Raw genomic sequence first — 18,776 nt, 5'->3', positions numbered from 1 at the left:
AATTCAAGGTTTCAAATTTAATGATTATTGTATGACTTTTTAAAATAACTATGTACGCTGTCATTGAGAAAATACTTTTCTTAAATATATAATAAAAAGATTACAAATACAAGGTGAGTTTAAATTTACATATAGCGTATGATGTAAGTCTAAATCTTGTACGATGTACTTAAAGAACCTGTACATTTAATTTGACAAAGTGAATAACGTTTTGTGAGTGTGCACCATCATGACAAATTCTATTTAGTACCAATCATTAATATATTTTATGAATTAAGACGAATATAGGCTTGGGTTCTGCTATAACATCTGTTATCGCTTTTGGAATTAAATCTTCCATCCGAATCATCTCTCTCCATCATGTCATCTTTCTTCTCCTTACCCAACTGGCTGGCTATATAACGCTCCTTACAAGCAATAGGTTCTAATTTTGTTAGGTATCGCTAAAATTTCAAAATTATGAACTAGAAATTAAATACTTAAATTGAATACATTAATAGACACGTAAATTAGTTAATAAAAAAATAAGCGCATAAATTATGTCAATCAACAATGTACCCGTTTAAGGGTAAAAAGAGTCAATCAATGATGAAATCGAACACTTGAATGAAGGAATTCAAGTATGATAATTGGCCACACATGACAAAACTCCTCTCCTAGCCAAATTATGTTGCTTTGAAGTTTGGAAATTTTATGTTATGTTTTTCTTTACGTAGTCCATATAAAAGTCAACCAACTTTTGGGTCAACTTCTCAATTTCTCATCGCAAACTTAGGGTGTGCCACGGACGAGATGACATGAACATTCAGGATGCTAATATGTATGGGAGTTTTTATTTTTGTGCGAATGTCTATCACTCACTTATAGATTTTTTTGGCATTGTTTGGCCATCCGGTGAGGTGAAAGAACAAATATATATATATATAATACCACAAATTGTTAAATGCATAATATACATACAGTATATTTAAAATTGATCTCTACATATTCATCTTTTTAGTAGACCTGTGTCATATGCCATAGTTGGATCCACAACCAACCCTCTACTAAGGTTGTCAAGTTCTTGTAACCAAACGCACTATATACTGAAAATATTATATCTTACAATATTCTTAAAATTGGACTCTTTCACATTTGTTTTTGTTAAATGATATGCATCATCGACTTGTTGGGTGGATAGGTTGGTCTTATAGGGTGGCTTAGAGGAGATCAAAATTTATCTTTATCTAAGTTTTTGGTTTATCTATTATTTGCATTAATCTATTAGTCTTTGTTTAAGTTTTAAAATTTGAAGTGTTTGAGTTTGGGTAGGAGTCTCGTACGGGTGGTTATATAAACCAAATTAGTTCTTTGTTTCTTTTATGCACTTTTTATTTTCTTGTTTTCATTTATCAAAAAGAGTCGCTCTCAAATTTTGAGCAAATCGGTTGTTGTTGGTTGGTTTTTGATTATCGGTTCACTTGTCCCAAGTTTAACAAGTGGTATCAAAGCCAAACCCGCGAATCATGTCAGAGGTCCAAGTCGTTGGTGGTGTGAAGAAGTTGAACAACTCGAACTATAATACATGGGCGACATGTATGAAGTCATATCTGCAAGGGCAAGATCTGTGGGAAGTTGTCAATGGTGAAAGCACCGTGGAGCCGAGGAATGATGTGAACGGGGCTGTTGGGAAGTGGCGAGTGAAAGTCGGTAAAGCCATGTTCTACTTGAAAACAACAATCGATGAAGAGCTGTTGGAACATATCCAAGATCTCGAAACACCGAAACCGGCGTGGGATGCGTTGGCTGCGTTATTCTCTAAGAAAAATGATACCAAACTCCAACTTTTGGAGAATGAGTTATTGTCGATAAGCCAACGGGAACTTACTATACCACAATACTTTCACAAAGTGAAGACGTTATGTTGGGAAATTGGAGAATTGGATCAACAAGCTAGGATCGGGGATGCAAGGATGAAGAGAATCATTATTCACGGGTTGAAACCCGAGTTCCGAAGCTTCGTTGCAGCTCTACAAGGATAGGCAAACCCACCTACACTTGGTGAGTTTAAAAATTACTTGGCAAGCCAAGAAGCTTTAATGAAGTAGATGGGAGAGGTTTCGGTTGGTCCGTCAAAGGCCGAAGACCAAGCCTTGTATGCCGGGAAAGGGAAGAACGGTTTTCGAACCGGGAAGTTTCATAGTCGAGGAAAGTATAATGAGAAAAAGAAGCCATGGCATAAGAAAGAAAGAGAGGTTAAAGGAGACAAAGCCGAAGAAAATAACAAGAGTTCTGGTGAAAAGAAGTTTTCATTCAGGTGCTACCAGTGCGGAAGAAAGGGTCACATAGCTCAAAATTGTCCAGGAAAGAATCAAGAAGAAGGGAATAATGCGGAAGTTGAACTAGATGATGAGTGGGATGTCGAAGCATACTTCGCTTAAGAAACCGATGCGCATGCTTACACGGGAACTGTTCAACCGAAAGCAAATAAATTTGATGACTGGATTGTTGATTCCGGATGCTCGAACCACATGACCGGGGAAAAAGGCAAGTTATTGAATCAAATAAAATATGGTGGAAGCAAAGTGGTTGTTTTTGCTGATAACTCAAAACATTCGATCGCGCATATCGGAGACGTGGCGTTCCTGGCCGGTTCAAGTAAAAACGATTTAACACTGAAAGATGTGTATCACGTGCCCGGTATGAAGAAGAATTTGTTGTCAGTCCCTCAACTTACTGATGCAGGTCATTACGTGTTGTTCGGGCCGAACGATGTTAAAGTGTTCGACCACTTTGAAACTCCAAGTAAACCGGTTTTACAAGGTAAAAGAAACGAGACAATGTATGTTCTCTCGGCTGAATTGCTTATGTAGAGAAGACCCGAAGTAACGAAAACGCCGATTTATGGCATCGACGGCTCGGTCATGTCGGGTTCGATAAACTCGATATTATGATGAAGAAGCAAACGGTAAGGGATTTGCCGGCTTATGAAGTGCACCCGGATCATGTATGTGCTGGATGCCAATTTGGGAAGGCGAAACAACAACGTTTGATGAATCCGAGACTAAGTCGAGTGCTCCTCTCGACCTTGTCCATACGGATGTTTTTGGGGCTGTGAATCAACCATCGATAAGTGGTAAGCGCTTTATAATCACGTTTATTCCCAGCCACCTACGTCATAAATTAGAGAAGAAAGTTGTTCGGTGTATTTTTGTGGGATACGATTCTCAACGAAAAGGGTGGCGCTGTTTGGATTCGACAACAAAGAAGTGTTACATCCCTCGTAATGTGGTGTTTGATGAGATGTCGGCTTGGTGGTCGTCAAGTAGACAAGCTTTACCCGATACCGAAGTTTTGAAAGAAGAATTGTCTCAAGTAAGTTTGAATTTTTATGATAATTCTAATGGAGATAATGATGAGGCTAGTACAAGTCATGAGACAACTGAGGTAAGCGATCAAGTTCAAAAAGAAGAAGTACCGTCTAGAAGATCGACTCGAGATCGGAAGCCAAACCCACGATATGCTAATGTAGCAATGGTTGAAGAACAGGTTGTCGAGCCGGACTCGTTTGATGAAGCGAGTAAGAAAGCAGAGTGGGTCGAAGCAATGCGAGCCGATATGTCAGCTCTTGAAGGAAATCAAACATGGGAATTGGTTCCGTTACCGGAAGAAGTGAAGCCAATTTCGTGTAAATGGGTCTAAAAAGTGAAGCGTAGACCAGACGTCACAGTGGAAAGATGTAAATCTCGGCTCGTGGCCCGGGGGTTCTCACAACAATACGGTTTAGACTACGAAGAAACTTTTAGCCCGGTTGCAAAATTAACAACTGTCCGAACCGTCATAGCTTTGGCTGTAAGCAAAGGGTGGAATATGTGGCAGATGGATATTAATAATGCTTTCTAATACGGAAGCTTAGATCATACCATACAAATGACACAACCGGCTGGGTTCGTTAGCTCGAGTAATCCAAATTATGTTTGTAGATTAAAGAAAGCTTTGTATGGTCTAAAGCAGTCGCCGCGGGCGTGGTTCGGGAAGATGGCTGAATTTCTCGAACACAATGGGTTTTCCATCACGACCTCAGATTCAAGTTTGTTCGTTAAGACCTTTGGAAAAAAGGTGGTGGTAGTATTGGTTTATGTTGATGATTTAATAATCACCGGTGATTTCGAAGAGGTGATTAATCAACTAAAAGAAAACCTTAACACGCGGTTCAAGTTGAAAGATCTAGGTCGGTTACAACATTTTCTTGGGCTAGAGCTTGAATACAAAAAAGGGTCTGTGGTTTTGCATCAAAGGAGGTATGTAATTAATTTGCTACAAAAATTTGGTATGAATTGTTGCAAACCGGCGTCAACTCCAATTGATGTGAATGCAAAGTTGTATCCGGACGAAGGAACTGAACTAGAATATCCGTCCGAGTATAGGCGCATGGTGGGAAGTTTGGTATATCTCACGTTGACAAGGCCCGATATCGCGTTTGCGGTTGGTGTTTTAAGTAGGTTTATGCAAACTCCAAGAAAGCCTCATATGTATGCCATGTAAAGAGTTTTGAGGTATGTTAAATCAACTTACAGGATGGGTGTTGAATTTAAGAAGGAGTCGTATGCTAAACTTAGAGGTTTTTGTGATGTCGATTACGCCGGCGATCCGGGAAGTAGAAGGTCGACGTCGGGGTATGTGTTTATGTTCGGTTCAAGTGTCATATCATGGTGTAGTAAGAGAAAACCGACAGTGTCTCTTTCAACTACCGAAGCGGAGTACCGTGCTTCTGCACTAGCGGCTCAAGAGTTGGTATGGCTGGTTCGTTTGTTAAAAGATTTGGGACAGAATATCGAGTATGAAGTGGAGTTGTTTTGTGATAACAAGTCGGCTTGGCCGAGAACCCGGTGTTTCATGCGCGTACTAAGCACGTGGAGGTACATTATCATTTTGTTCGTGAAAAGGTGTTGAATGGAGAGATTGGTCTGATGTATGTGTATACAAGTAAGCAAGTAGCAGATGTGTTCACGAAGGGGTTACCGAGTGCTAAAATGAAAGAGTTCTATGCTAAGATGGGAATGAATACAGTCGATGTTGAGAGGGAGTATTAAACGATATGCATCATTGACTTGTTGGGTGGATAGGTTGGTCTCATGGGGTGGCTTGGAGGAGATCAAAATTTATCTTTATCTTTTAAGTTTAAGTTTTTGGTTTATCCATTATTTGCATTAATCTATTAGTCTTTGTTTAAGTTTTAAAATTTGAAGTGTTTGAGTTTGGGTAGGAGTCTTGTACGGGTGGTTATATAAACCCAATTAGTTCTTTGTTTCTTTTATGCACTTTTTATTTTCTTGTTTTCATTAATCAAAAAGAGTCGCTCTCAAATTTTGAGCAAATCGGTTGTTGTTGTTGGTTGGTTTTTGATTATCGGTTCACTTGTCCCAAGTTTAACAGTTTTAACATTTATTTCATATTTTCAATAAATATTTTTAGTAAAGTTTCTATACTAAGAAAGTATTTTAATTAAAAAAATAGTTAATTTCACCATCAATTTTGTCACACTAGTATAATATTAATAATTATTATTGATGGGTATAGAAGCTTTGTTTTCAATCCTAAATGGAGATTAATATTGCCTTTGTACTACATGAACGAAAGAGTTAAGGTCGCTCTTTAGTTGTCCAATAACATGATTAGCTTCCATGTTAATTATTGCATGCTACGCTAGCGACTTCCATATCCATAATCCATGGTTGATATTTATGTGGTGGTGCCGTCTCATGCCCCAAAAAAGATGATAGCTAGCAATTGTGGTGATCGATGATGAGGCACGTATGTAGCTTGGACTTGATTGTTCATATGTTAGTTTAAACATGAACATCACCAGGGCTGCCCCACTATTTAAAACCATGGCCCAATCCTAATCAATAAAATAATACCAGGCTCCACAACCCAATAATTCTAATCTAATACTTTGGAATTTTTTTTTTTCTTTCAAATTTTACATTTTATTTTTCTTCTGTCGACAGAACCAAAATTATAAATAACTGGTTGGTTATTATTATAATCTAGGAGTAAAAGAAAGTGATTATATGAAATGATTTTGATTCCCATGTGGCTGAATAATTAGGACGTGAATGTTATATATATAATATAATAATAATATATATAAAGGGATAATATTTATTGTTTAGTCAGGTGAGGTGTTGTGCTTGAGAGAATTTCATGCATCCCTTAACGTTTGTTGATTTCACATCTACCGGGTTAAATCTGGAGTATCAGTTATACTTTTTTCCAATTCATATTATTTAATTTGTGACACATAGGGGTAAATGCATATGTCCAAATAAGGTATCACAATTAAAACATCGTTTGCTTCTAATGAAAATCAAATTCAAACGAGATCTCAATACAACTAAAGTAATAGTATCACTAGTGACATGCGCAGTGCATGTGATTAACATAATGCACACACCAAAGTATACTCAGTACATGTAGTGTAATCACCAATATATTCACTAAACTTTTACCATTTTGTATCATTTTTATGTTTTCAAGAGTTGATTTGCACATACCGTTTCACTGAATTACAAGAGTATCACATCATATATTTTTTTTAATCTTGCGCGATCAACACCATATGATTTATTTCTTGTTTTCAATTAGTATATCACCGTCTATTACTAATATTATTGGTGGATTAGGTTTAATTTTACATGTAATATATATATGTACATAATAGATGTGTTAAAGAGTAAAAAGTGTGACACATGCATAATAGCTATTATGGAATGTCATGAGATGGGATGTGATGCATTCATTCGTGATTGTTGTGGGTCATGACTCATGAGTGGAGATGCGTGGGGAGATGGAGACATATGTGATATGTCCGATCGATTCAACCCTAAATAGGATAACTATCTGAATATCTAAAAACCACTTAGATATATTGGTTAATTATGATTATGATTATGATTATGATTATGATTATGATGTGAATACAAAATTAATTCCAAGTAAAGAGTTATATGTTGGCAAAGTACGTAGTTATAATTGAATTTAAATATAACATTAAAAGATCTATATATTGAAATAGCAATCATAAGATTGCACTCTTATGCTCCAACCCTCATATGGTCACCCATTCAAATTATAATTATTGCTAATTTAAAGTGATATTTTAGATTCAAATATACATTAACCTACAGTAATAATAATAAAAAATAATACACACATACATAGGTTTATAACCTTTTAATTCTCATATAGTGCAATCCTTTGTGAAAGATTATGACAGTTATAACTGTATTAATGGAAAATTCATCAGAGAGTTACCAAGTAGAGTGAGCATTGTTACCATCGAACTTAAGTCACTGCTCCTTAGTATGTGAGCAAAGGTTTAATACACACACATACATAGTTTTATTTAATATTTAGAATAGTTATAAAAGTAAATTAATAGCTAGAACAAAAGATTTCCTTTTGAAGGGAATGAAAGGGTTAATAATAATAATAATAATAATAATAATAATAAGGAAAAATAAAGGGAAAAGGAGGACAAGTAAAGTAAGTTATAAAGGCAGGCAGAGAGTTGTTTGGTTTGGGAGATTCAATTCCTACGCCAGGCACCACGGTCATAATTATAATATATAATTAATATTTTACAAGTTTAAACCGACATCCACCTTAAGCTTCCCGGCTTTCTTTCTTTCTTTCTTTCACCGGCAATCCATGAGTGAAGTTTTCTTTATGCATGGTGTTTTGAAAATGAAAGCAGAGTCAAATGGTACGTTGTTATCCGGTATAATATGTTTATTTCATTTCAATTTGATTAGAGGGAGGGTTAAAATCAGGAAGGAAGGATCATTCTTTCTTTCTGGGCAATAAGTCCAGTCCATGACTGCTACGAATTTACATATTTGTGGCCGGGTGGGTCCTCGTCATGGCCATTACATATCATTTGCATTTATGCTTTCACTTAGCTTAGCTGCCAGAAACCCACCCATCATATATATATATATATATATATATATATATATATTTATTTATAACAGTATTAGTTTTTGTAAGTGATTTAGATATTGATACACATTGTTATGTGTTGTTTTTGGGTTTTTGTGTTAAGGAATATCAAATAATTACAAAGTAATGCATTCAGATTTGTGGCATGCTTGTGCTGGGCCTTTAGTCTCTTTGCCCCCTGTAGGAAGTCTTGTGGTTTACTTTCCGCAAGGTCACAGCGAGCAAGTAAGTCTTTACTTTCTTTCTTCCACACATGATCGAGAATATTCAACTGCCTGGTAATTTATTCTGTTTAAGGTTGCAGTATCCATGAAGAAAGATACACAAAACATCCCAAACTATCCCAATCTTCCTTCTAAGCTCATCTGCATGCTTCATAATGTCGTCTTGCATGTAGTCATTCATTCATTCATTCCCCTTATCTTATGTTACGCAATAATAATACTTGTTGTTTCGACATCATTGATTGTTGCTTTGGGTTAGGCTGATGCTGAAACTGATGAAGTCTATGCCCAAATGACTCTTCAACATGTAAATAAAGTAAGTCAGCTGGATGCTTCTAAATATGTTTATGTTGATTCTTGACATTAAAGTAGTGGAATTGTGCAGTATGACCAGGAAGCATTACTCATGTCTGATATGGGTCAGCAAAGCAAACAGCCTGCAGAGTTCTTCTGTAAAACTCTTACGGCTAGTGACACAAGCACTCATGGTGGATTTTCTGTACCACGTCGAGCGGCTAAGAAGATTTTCCCACCTTTGGTATGTCAAACAACAGTCATATGATTGTGCTTTCAATTTATTAAGATTTCACCCTGCACATGTTTTTATAGGATTTCTCTATGCAACCTCCAGCTCAGGAACTTGTAGCTAGAGATTTACATAACCAAACATGGACATTCAGACATATTTATCGAGGTTTGTTCAAATCTTTCTGTTGCCCGGATCGATTATTCGGTTATAGGATTAGTATGAACAAGATGAGCATGCACATAACATGTGGTTGCGTGTAGGGACTTGAGACACCATGACAAAAGAAACAGACACTAATATTGTTGATAACTTGGTACAATGGGTGGGTATTATACCTTTGACCTTTGAAAATGATGATGAAATAATCATTTTTAACTAACTAACTAATAGACGTGTATCTATTGTGAAATGGCGGATCCTAAATCTGGTTAATTTACAGCAGTTTGACTTTATATTTGACCTGTTTTGACTTCTAAATTGCATAGATTTCTTGATTAAAGCTAAGTCTAACACTTTCTTTCTTCCTCTATTCATTAAACTATATTTAATTTGTCTCTCTGGCACTTATACTTTAAACAAGTAGTTTGTTTTTGGATAGATTATGTGTATTAGCACCCTCTAGCAAGCACTGCCAAACTAGAAGTATGTTGGATGCATACTTGATGCTTTATAATAATAGTTTTGTATATTCAGCAGCTTAATTAGACTTCAACTTTATGTATGTTGTCTATTGATGTTATTTACATTTCTATACTGATCCAAGGTAAACCTTCCTTTGTGCATATTAACAAGTTGTTGCTTATCTTGGTTTTCAGGGCAACCGAAGAGGCACCAGCTGACCACTGGTTGGAGCGCGTTTGTGAGCTCTAAAAGACTTTGTACGGGAGATTCTGTTCTTTTCATACGGTAGGTATTAGCTAGAAGCAATGAGGTTGTGTGGTGCATGAATATACATCCTTTCTGACCGCTTCCTTATGCTTACTTGAACAAATGTAGGGATGAGAAATCACAACTTATGTTGGGAATTAGACGGGCTAACAGACAGCAGCCTGCACTCTCGTCATCAGTTATCTCCAGTGATAGCATGCACATTGGGATTCTTGCTGCTGCCGCTCATGCTGCAGCAAATAGCAGGCCATTTACCATATTTTTCAATCCTAGGTTGGTTGGTATCTTACTATATTATTAAAAGTATTAGGTTAAAAACATCAAAAGTTGTGTGTACAGAGCAAGTCCTGCTGAGTTTGTTATTCCCCTAGCCAAGTATAACAAAGCCATGTATACTCAAGTTTCATCGGGGATGCGATTCAGAATGATGTTCGAGACCGAAGAGTCAGGAGTAAGGAGGTACATGGGAACCATAACTGGTATCATTGATCTCGACCCTGCCCGCTGGAAGGGTTCACAATGGCGCAATCTTCAGGTACACCTCAACTTTTGCTCTACTTTTTTTAAGAAATATAACGCAAACAGGTTAATGACAGGTTGGATGGGATGAATCAACAGTTGGTGAACGTCCAAGCCGTGTTTCAGTGTGGGAAATTGAGCCCGTTGTCACTCCATTTTACTTATGTCCCTCTCCCTTCTTCCAACATGCACAACCACAACCAGGTAAACTTAGAGCTCGTGTTTTAGTTCAAGGAACATGTTATATATATATTTTGGCATTTTGCTGTTGCAGAGAATGTAACAGACATGTCGTGGGTTGATATGAAGGATGCCTCAACCTCCGTCTTCCCTGGTTTGAGTTTAGTCCAGTGGATGAACATGCAAAATCATAGCAGCAGCATCTTCCCTCCCAACTCCAAAAATTCTTCCAAGTTATTAAGCTTTCAATCTCCTAATTCCTTTGCCCCACCTTCCAACTTCAACAAGCCAAACCAACTACAACAACCATGGACTCAACATCATCTATTGCACACTAACCAACAACAGCAGCAACCTCAACAAGTGCAGCAACAACATATGTTACACATTCAACAACAGAATCCTGTGTACACTAGTCAGCAACAACCACCACCACAACAGCAGATGCAACAACAAGAGCAACAGCAACAACATGCAGGAAATCTCCGACTTCAACAAAACACTAATTTAGCTAATAGCAGGGGTTTGATTCAGGCTCCGTCCGTGTCCCAGGAGTTACAATTTCAGCATCAATTGGAACAACCAATTTGCAACCTCCAACAAACACAGTTGCAACATTTGATACAACATAACTTGTCACCAAGGCAACAAAGCCTATCAGAGCAGCAGCTACTACTACAACAGGCCCTTGTAACATCAGTAAGTCGCGCTGAGCCTCCATTTCCCCTCCTACAACAAACTCAACAACCTAGACAACAACACCAACAGCAACACCGACATCAGCAGTTTAATGGAAATAACAACTTCTCAACAGCAGCCCTTTCTGCAAACCAAGTCCAGAGTCAACCCAAACAACAGCCGATGCCAATAAGAGTTCATTCTGATGGTGACGATGCTCCCTCCTGCTCCACCTCCCCTTCCACAAACAACTTCCAATTAAACCTCCTCAACAACAACCAACAAGTCTTTGTGAATGATTCCATGTATGATCCTGATTCAAAATCTGCTCAAACTTCAACCAAAGCTAATTCAAGAGTCAAACATAAGTTAACCAATGTGAAACTACCAGATCCATCTAAATACAAAGGCATTGGTAATCAACAGTTGGAAGCGTCCACATATGTGACATCATACTGCTTAGATGCTGGAGGTTTGTCAATCCCAAACTTAGGAGTGGATGGTGATATCATTCAACCAGAAAGCAGGAGTAATTTTTCTTTTGGAGCTAATATTATCGATAGTTTGCCACCTGATGCTTTGTTGTCGAGGGGTTTTGATTCTCAAAACTTACTTTCCATCTTTTCCGGTGCTCCTAGAGATATTGAGACAGAGCTGTCAAGCTCTGAGATTAATGCACACTCATTTGCGATGCCGCCTGATGTATCGTTCAAGCCCGGTTGTTCAAATGATGTTGTTGTTAATGATTCAGGTCTTTTAGGAAACGGGATGTGGGGTAATCAGAATCCACAACGCGTACGAACATACACAAAGGTAATTAGCGTCATCCTTTTACTATCAGTCTTCTTGGTTGAAATAAACAGATATATTAATTTGATTTGGAATTAGGTTCAAAAGAATGGATCGGTAAGAAGAACTATCGATGTGACACGCTACAAGGGGTATGAAGAGCTAAGGCATGATCTTGCCCGCATGTTTGCGATTGAAGGTCAACTAGAGGATACACAAAGGACTGACTGGAAGCTTGTTTATGTTGATCATGAGAATGACATACTACTTGTTGGAGATGACCCATGGGAGTAAGTCACTAATGGTTGAACCGTACAATATAATAATATGGTGCGTATGTTTGACAACTACTTATTAACTTAACATGTTTATTCCAGCGAATTCGTTAGTTGTGTTCATAGCATAAAGATATTGTCATATTCTGAAGTACAGAAGATGAGCTTGGATGGGGATATGGGCAACAATCAAGCTTTCAGCGGGACTGATAGTGAGAATCCATGGAAAGAAGGCAACTCAGCCACATCCTTTAACAGATAAAAGGTTTGTGGGTGAAGAGTTTGTAAGAACATGGTATGTATAGTTTCATGAATGATTATAGATATTTTAGGTAACAGCAAGCAAGGTTCTAATATCAAGAGCAACATAGTTTTGCTTTCGATATGTGGATAGTAGAGATCACAAAGATTACCATATTTTCTTCTCTTATAGTTTTATTTAACACCGTACTGTAATATATCTTTTAAAACAAATAACAATTAATGTTGGGCAATGCAATTCATAATGTCCCTTATACACCACTAAAATCCCGCTTGAGGTATAAAGCCCGGTTCTAAATCGATTCCCATGTACCACAGTTATGATTATAAAACCGATTGTGGTGGGTGAGATGGAAAGAACAATATGGCGGAAATGAGGTAGATGATGAGGCGACAATGTTACCAGTATCACATCCGCATTTATTTTATGTTGTTTAACATATGTGTATTTATCGGTTTATACATATATGCAAATGTTTTTAAGGCTAAGAGGTATAGTTTCCGTTTCACCATAAAGGTGCTTTGGTGGAGGGAGGGGCGTTCGGGGAACACCATTCCCTTCCTCGAGATGGGCGCCCAAAGTGGAGTTGAGCGTGAGATTCTCCACAAGTCACCTTGCCAGTTTTGATCTTTCTTTAGTTACTTTAATATTTCTAAAACCAAAAGGTTATTATTATTTTTTTAAAGAGAGGATGACAATGAGTAAAGTATGATGTATTTTATTGATGCTGTGAAAGGGAGTGAAATACGATGTGCCATTGGCATGACACAAAGTGAAAAGAAACAATTATAAAGTACATTGCATAGCATAAAATGTTAAAATTTGTTGTTTTTCATATTCCTTAAGTATGTTGTCTTCGTTTCGTTAAGAGAAAACAATAAATCGTGAAATCCGTTTCTTTAAATGGATATGGGCAAGAGAAAAGAAAAACAAAAGAGAAAATGAGAAGATTTGAAGCTTTTTTTTAGTGGTTTTCAAAATAAAATAAATAAATAAAGTATCTTTTTCTAAAGAGAAAATGAGAAGATTTGAAGCTTTTTTTTAGTGGTTTTCAAAATAAAATAAATAAATAAAGTATCTTTTTCTATTATGCCATCAATAACTTTAAAAAAAATCAAATAAGTTTTGAAGTTAATTACAATAATACTGTGATAAAAGTAGGTTTTGTAAAAGGTTTGATCTAATTTATATGTGTGCGAGGCTCGATAAGAAGATGCGTAGCCTCATCAACTTTGGCATTGCCAGTGATCACGTGTTTAAGTGATGAAACTTGATAAACCTTTTTTCTACCAAAAATTGTTTGTATTGTACATTGTTTCAATGATATAATGTATCAAGTAAAGTTGTTCTAGGAGGTTCCTTGTTTTTTAATATACTTTGCTAGCTTTTTAAGAAGCAAGATTCGAGGAACATATTTTGTAATTTCATGGATCAAAACATGAAATGGAACTTTTTTATATAATAATATAAACCTTATTATATGTAGATCTTACGGTTTTTAAATTTGTGTAAGTGGATCCCACATTCTTAAAAAAAGGCTACAGGTGTCATTACCAATTAAACTAGTATTATGATTAAACATCAATAATAGACGTTCAATTTTATTAGTAACTATTGACGCTTACGTACGTCTCTCTTTCAATAACTCTTTGAAAAGAAAACTTGATATCTTTTTGTGGCTAGCGTACGTCCATCCATTATAGAAGTATATATATGTATAGAAGCGCTAAATAAAATCTTGTTCAACTGGAAATTAATCATGCTTGGAATATTAACAAAATAAATATAATAAACGGTCACATACATCTTTTCTGTTTAGTTTTTAGATATAGCGGTTTGTATGTGTGTTTATAAGTAGGTGAATTTTAACAAGCGAGTGTTTATGTGAATGAATATTGATTTGGCAGTGGGGTAATTCTGAAATTACTTACAGACGTGTAAAGAAAATTACAAATAATTCTGATACGACAAATGCTTCATAATTAAAGGTTAGGTTGATTAAAATACAACTTATTATTCTAGATCAATCAGATGGTAGCTAGCTATCAATTGAATATCATCCTATCCTGCTATCTTACAATACTTTTATAATTAAACTATCAACTACATATATAGTATGAAAAACTAGAAATGAAAAATTATGCTGGATGATCGAATGAGAATCATTATTTTGTGCTGCAAGACATATAAGAGAAAAAGAAAAAAGGAGAAAGAAAAGTAAAGAATCTTATTTCAAAAGATGTGTTTAGTTTCTTTTATATGGAGATCGAATAACCTCAACTAAACTTTCAACTCAAACATATTTATTTAAGAATAATACCTTATAATATTAAAAAGAAAATATTCTTTCGCTATCATATTAATATTTTATATGAATAATTAAAGAGAGAAATATAAAAAAAACAAGTAAAGTAACATCAAAGGTGAAATGCAATAATTCAGAAGAAAAAAACATTGGTGGTGGGGCATGTACGTCACCATCAATCATAATAATAAATTTCTTTCTTTTTCTCTATAAAAATTGATCCCCACACACTCACAGACTCAATAATTCATTAATTCACCAGCACAATGACAGGCAACAAAAGAAGAGCGGTGATCGGGAAGGTGGTGGTAACTAGGTCCGGTTGTGTAGAAGTACCGGGTAGCAGCCCAAATAGATTTAAAAATCGTATCACCTAGAGAAGGATGCATATTCAATAATAATAATAATAATAATAATAATTGTGATCATGTGGCTGGTGGGGTTGGCCTTGGGATACTTGCTCATATTCATATTGAACAACAACAAAGAGAAGATGATGATGAGTATACTATAGTGACACGACACCTGCCGAACAACAGAAAGGTGTATGACGGTAATGGAAAGACGACGATTTTCGACATATCTCCAGCAGCACCGGCTAGAGTGGATACGAAAGCTCCTGACTTTTTAAGTTTTTGTCATCAGTGCAAAAAACAACTTGACGGGAGAGACGTTTATATGTACAGGTAAAATTGATCAACATTGTTTATATGTGTATATATGCATTAATAATTACGTACTTTTTTAAACAATTAACTTGGTTTTGATATTAATTCCATTAATTTTGATGTAAACGTGACAGGAGAGAGATAGCATTTTGTAGCATAGAGTGTAGATGCATGGAGATATGGATGGAAGAAAGGAATTGCAGCGCAGAAGCTTCTTCTTGTGACATGTTTGTATAGTCTGGGTGAGAAGGTGTTTAAGGCTGTGGTGATCGGTGTGTACTCGGAATCGCCTACCCAAGAGGTACTGCCCCACTTTTTTACCGCTTCTGTTATTGCGTATAATTCCTTCGTGTAAGTTGATTGACCTTGCATGGTAACACAGAGCTTCTTGCTGAAAAACGAGATTGGGTGGTTCTCCTGTGACAATACTGCCCGATTGCATATCCTGATGCATCCGTTGTTACATCGAACGACTGTGTAAAATCTGGTAAGGCAAGAGTAACTAACCGTTGCATGGTTTGTTTCAAGTCTTCAAATGCCTTGGTGGCCTTGTCATTCCAAGCAAATTCCTTGTTCTTCAAAAGATCTGTCAACGGGGAAGCAATATGAGCATATTGACGGACAAAGCGTTGATAATATCCCGTTAACCCTAAAAATGCACGAAGGGTTGTGAACGAATCTGGAATCGGCCAATTCTGTATCGCCTCGATTTTGTCATGCTCCAGTTCGACCCCCTGACCGAAAATCTTATGGCCTAAAAACGAGACCTCGGTGACGGCAAAGACACATTTCGACGGTTTGGCCTTGAAGTTGTTTTTCAAGAGGGTGTCAGAAACATGGCGAAGATGTTGGTAGTGCTGATCGGCGGAACTACTGTACGCCAATATATCATCAAAAAAAACAATAACGAACTTGCGTAAAACCGATCGAAACAAGTCATTCATGGCTGCCTAAAAGGTCGACGGCGCGTTTGTGAGGCCAAATGGCATTACGAGGAATTCATAGTGGCCGTCGGCAGTTTGGAAGGCGGTTTTGTGGATGTCCTCTTTTGCTACACGGATTTGGTGATAGCCCGCTCTCAAATCAAGTTTCGAAAAGATTGTAGCACCGTGTAATTCGTCAAGAAGCTCATCAATCGTCGGAATGGGAAAACGATCTAGAATGGTGACGGTGTTTAATGCTCGGTAATCGACACAAAATCGCCATGATCCGTCCTTTTTTTTAACGAGAAGCACCAGAGAGGAAAAAGGGCTATGGCTGGGTTGAATAATGCCATCACTTAACATTTCTTCGATCAAACCCGTCATAATCTGCTTCTGATAATGTGGGTATCGATACGGTTTCACATTTACAGGTAGGGATTCATTGGTGAGGGGAATGTGATGGTCGTGGTTCCTGTTAGGGGGTTGGGTATGGGCTGGTTGGAACAGTTGGGTGTAGGTTTTGAGTAGGGTGCAAATAGTGGGGTCTGCATGGGTTAGGTTTGTGTGGTCAGTCACGAGATGGGGTTCATGGGACATAAACATGGTGTGTAAGGAAGCAATTGAATCATGTTTGAAAAGGTTTGAAAGTGAACTGCTAGAAACTTGTTGAGTCAGTGGTTCTCCTTGGATAGTGCAAGGCTTGTCGTCTTTGATGAAGGAGATCTCCGGGATTGAGAAATCAGCCGACAAGCGACCCAAAGTGCTCAGCCATGAGATGCCTAAAACGACATCCGCACCTTCCACTGGAGGGATAAAAAATGGTAGATGAATTGGCTTTTGTTGATGTGAAACGTTACCTCCGGACAGTAGCCTGTGCATTGAATGAATTGCCCGTTCCCAACCATTACTGAAAACGGCATGATGGGTTTGGATTGCAGTTGTAGTTGAGAAGCTATACGGGGTTGAAGGATGCTGTGGGTACTCCCACTGTCCACCAGGTTTGTAACCGGTTTTCCAGCGATCTGACCCGTAACATGAAGCGTCTGAGTGGAGGCTAAGCTGAAAAAAGCAGCGTCGGATAGCAACATCAGCTTAGGGTGTGTTTGATCGTTGGTTTGTTGTGGTTCGGTTTCGGCGGGATCTGGGTCGGGTTCGTCGTTATCGACGATGAGAAGAAACTGGGGGGCGAGCACTTATGACCAGGTGTGTATCGCTCAGGACATTTAAAGCATAAGCCTTCCTTTCGTCTTTGGGCTATAGCTTCTGGGGAGAGGCGTGTTACTGGAAGGGGGGAGGAAGGTTTTGCAGGTAGAGGTAAAAGTGGAGGTTGTTGTGTAGGGGTTTGATGGGAGGGTGAAGACACGTTGGTTGAAGAGTACGTGGGAGGGGTCCATGAATTGGTGTTGGGTTTAGTATAGGACATGGGTTTGGGTTTAGGGACTGTTGGTGGGCTTTATTTATCTTCAATCACGCGGGATAATGAGCATGCTTCATGAAGGTTATTGGGTTTGTGAAGTGCAAGTTCGTTTTGGATATCTTGGCGAAGACCCGAGATATAACAATTTTTAAGAGCTTCGTGGGAGAGACCGGTAACACGGTTACTCACACATTCAAATTCCGTTTGATAGTCGGTGACCGTAGTGGTTTGTCGGAGTTTAAAGAGGGTGGCTTGGTGGTTCTCGTAAGACGAGGGGCCAAAACGTAATTCCAGCTCACGTTTAAACGTTGGCCATGTACCCAGGAGCTCATTGTTGGCTAAGTTTTGGTACCATGACAACGCGTCTCCTATGAAGTGGAACACCGTAAGCTCGATTCGTTCTTCATGTGGGATGTTGTAATATGAAAAGAAGTTTTCGGCGTGGAAAACCCAGCCGAGGACATTGGTCCCGTCAAATAAAGGTAAGTTTATTTTCGGAGGTTTAGGGTTTAGACGACGTTGGGTACCCGAAGACGAAGCATCATCGGTGGTTTTTAAGGGACTGGTTCGAAATGAATCTACTGGTATAGTATCGATAAGTTTGGCAAGTTGGTTTGCCAGGTTGGTTGTTGTCTCGATCAAAGTTGAGAGTTGAGCATTGGTGTGGGAGGATGAATTGTTGGTGGCAATAATCAACTGGGAGAGTTGATCGGATATGGTGGGCGGAAGGTCGTCTCCGGCGTTATAACGGCGAGGCGGCATACTGGGAGGTGAGTCGGGAATGAAAGCACCAAATGGTATGTAATCCGTAAGTGGATCAAACTCAAGAAAATCTAGAGAGAAAGAGTAAGCCTTGGGCAAATTTTCTGATGCTTTTCATTGCAAACTAAACCAAGTTAAATACAAAATGCAATGCAGAAATAAATGGTAAACATGGGTGCATGATCCTAAGTGCATGGAAATAATGGTAAACATGGTTTTACTCTCCTAAATGCATGCTAAAAATGGGAAACGTGCAACATGGAACAAATAGCACATGCTAGCTGACTTAGTCTAGCAGCTTTTTAGGAATCTTCGTTTCTCTCATGGGTCGGGTCATGGGCTCCTCTTCTGGGCTGGTCTTCCTCTGTTCATGT

At 37.9% G+C, this 18,776-nt stretch overlaps 2 protein-coding genes and 2 pseudogenes across 3 annotated transcripts; 3 read left to right on the top strand and 1 right to left on the bottom strand.

Annotated features, from left to right (window-relative positions):
- Nucleotides 1–1,505: 1,505 nt before the first annotated feature.
- Nucleotides 1,506–2,021, top strand: LOC143541749 (uncharacterized). Its single transcript, XM_077034487.1, has one exon. It carries the CDS (start codon nt 1,506–1,508, stop codon nt 2,019–2,021), a length of 516 nt encoding a protein of 171 aa, XP_076890602.1.
- Nucleotides 2,022–8,109: 6,088 nt separating this feature from the next.
- On the top strand, nt 8,110–12,367 carry LOC143541748 (auxin response factor 19-like). Its single transcript, XM_077034485.1, has 12 exons — nt 8,110–8,208; nt 8,281–8,376; nt 8,467–8,523; nt 8,593–8,745; nt 8,817–8,901; nt 9,552–9,642; nt 9,733–9,897; nt 9,964–10,159; nt 10,221–10,347; nt 10,418–11,814; nt 11,890–12,080; nt 12,168–12,367. Exons 1-12 carry the CDS (start codon nt 8,110–8,112, stop codon nt 12,325–12,327), a joined length of 2,817 nt encoding a protein of 938 aa, XP_076890600.1. The 3' UTR covers nt 12,328–12,367.
- Nucleotides 12,368–14,898: 2,531 nt separating this feature from the next.
- On the top strand, nt 14,899–15,537 carry LOC143541747 (FCS-Like Zinc finger 13-like; annotated as a pseudogene). The gene is made up of 2 exons (XR_013136805.1): nt 14,899–15,318; nt 15,435–15,537. The product of XR_013136805.1 is annotated as an FCS-Like Zinc finger 13-like (transcript).
- Nucleotides 15,538–15,629: 92 nt separating this feature from the next.
- On the bottom strand, nt 15,630–16,244 carry LOC143541745 (putative mitochondrial protein AtMg00860 pseudogene; annotated as a pseudogene).
- Nucleotides 16,245–18,776: the final 2,532 nt, after the last annotated feature.

The sequence above is a fragment of the Bidens hawaiensis genome, unplaced genomic scaffold (assembly GCF_021521415.1).
Source record: "Bidens hawaiensis isolate Kalapana, Puna unplaced genomic scaffold, B.hawaiensis_p1.1 tig00012646_1, whole genome shotgun sequence".
Classification (NCBI taxonomy): Eukaryota; Viridiplantae; Streptophyta; class Magnoliopsida; order Asterales; family Asteraceae; genus Bidens; species Bidens hawaiensis.
Note: the sequence above shows the minus strand (reverse complement) of the source record. Positions and strands in the feature narration are given on the sequence as shown.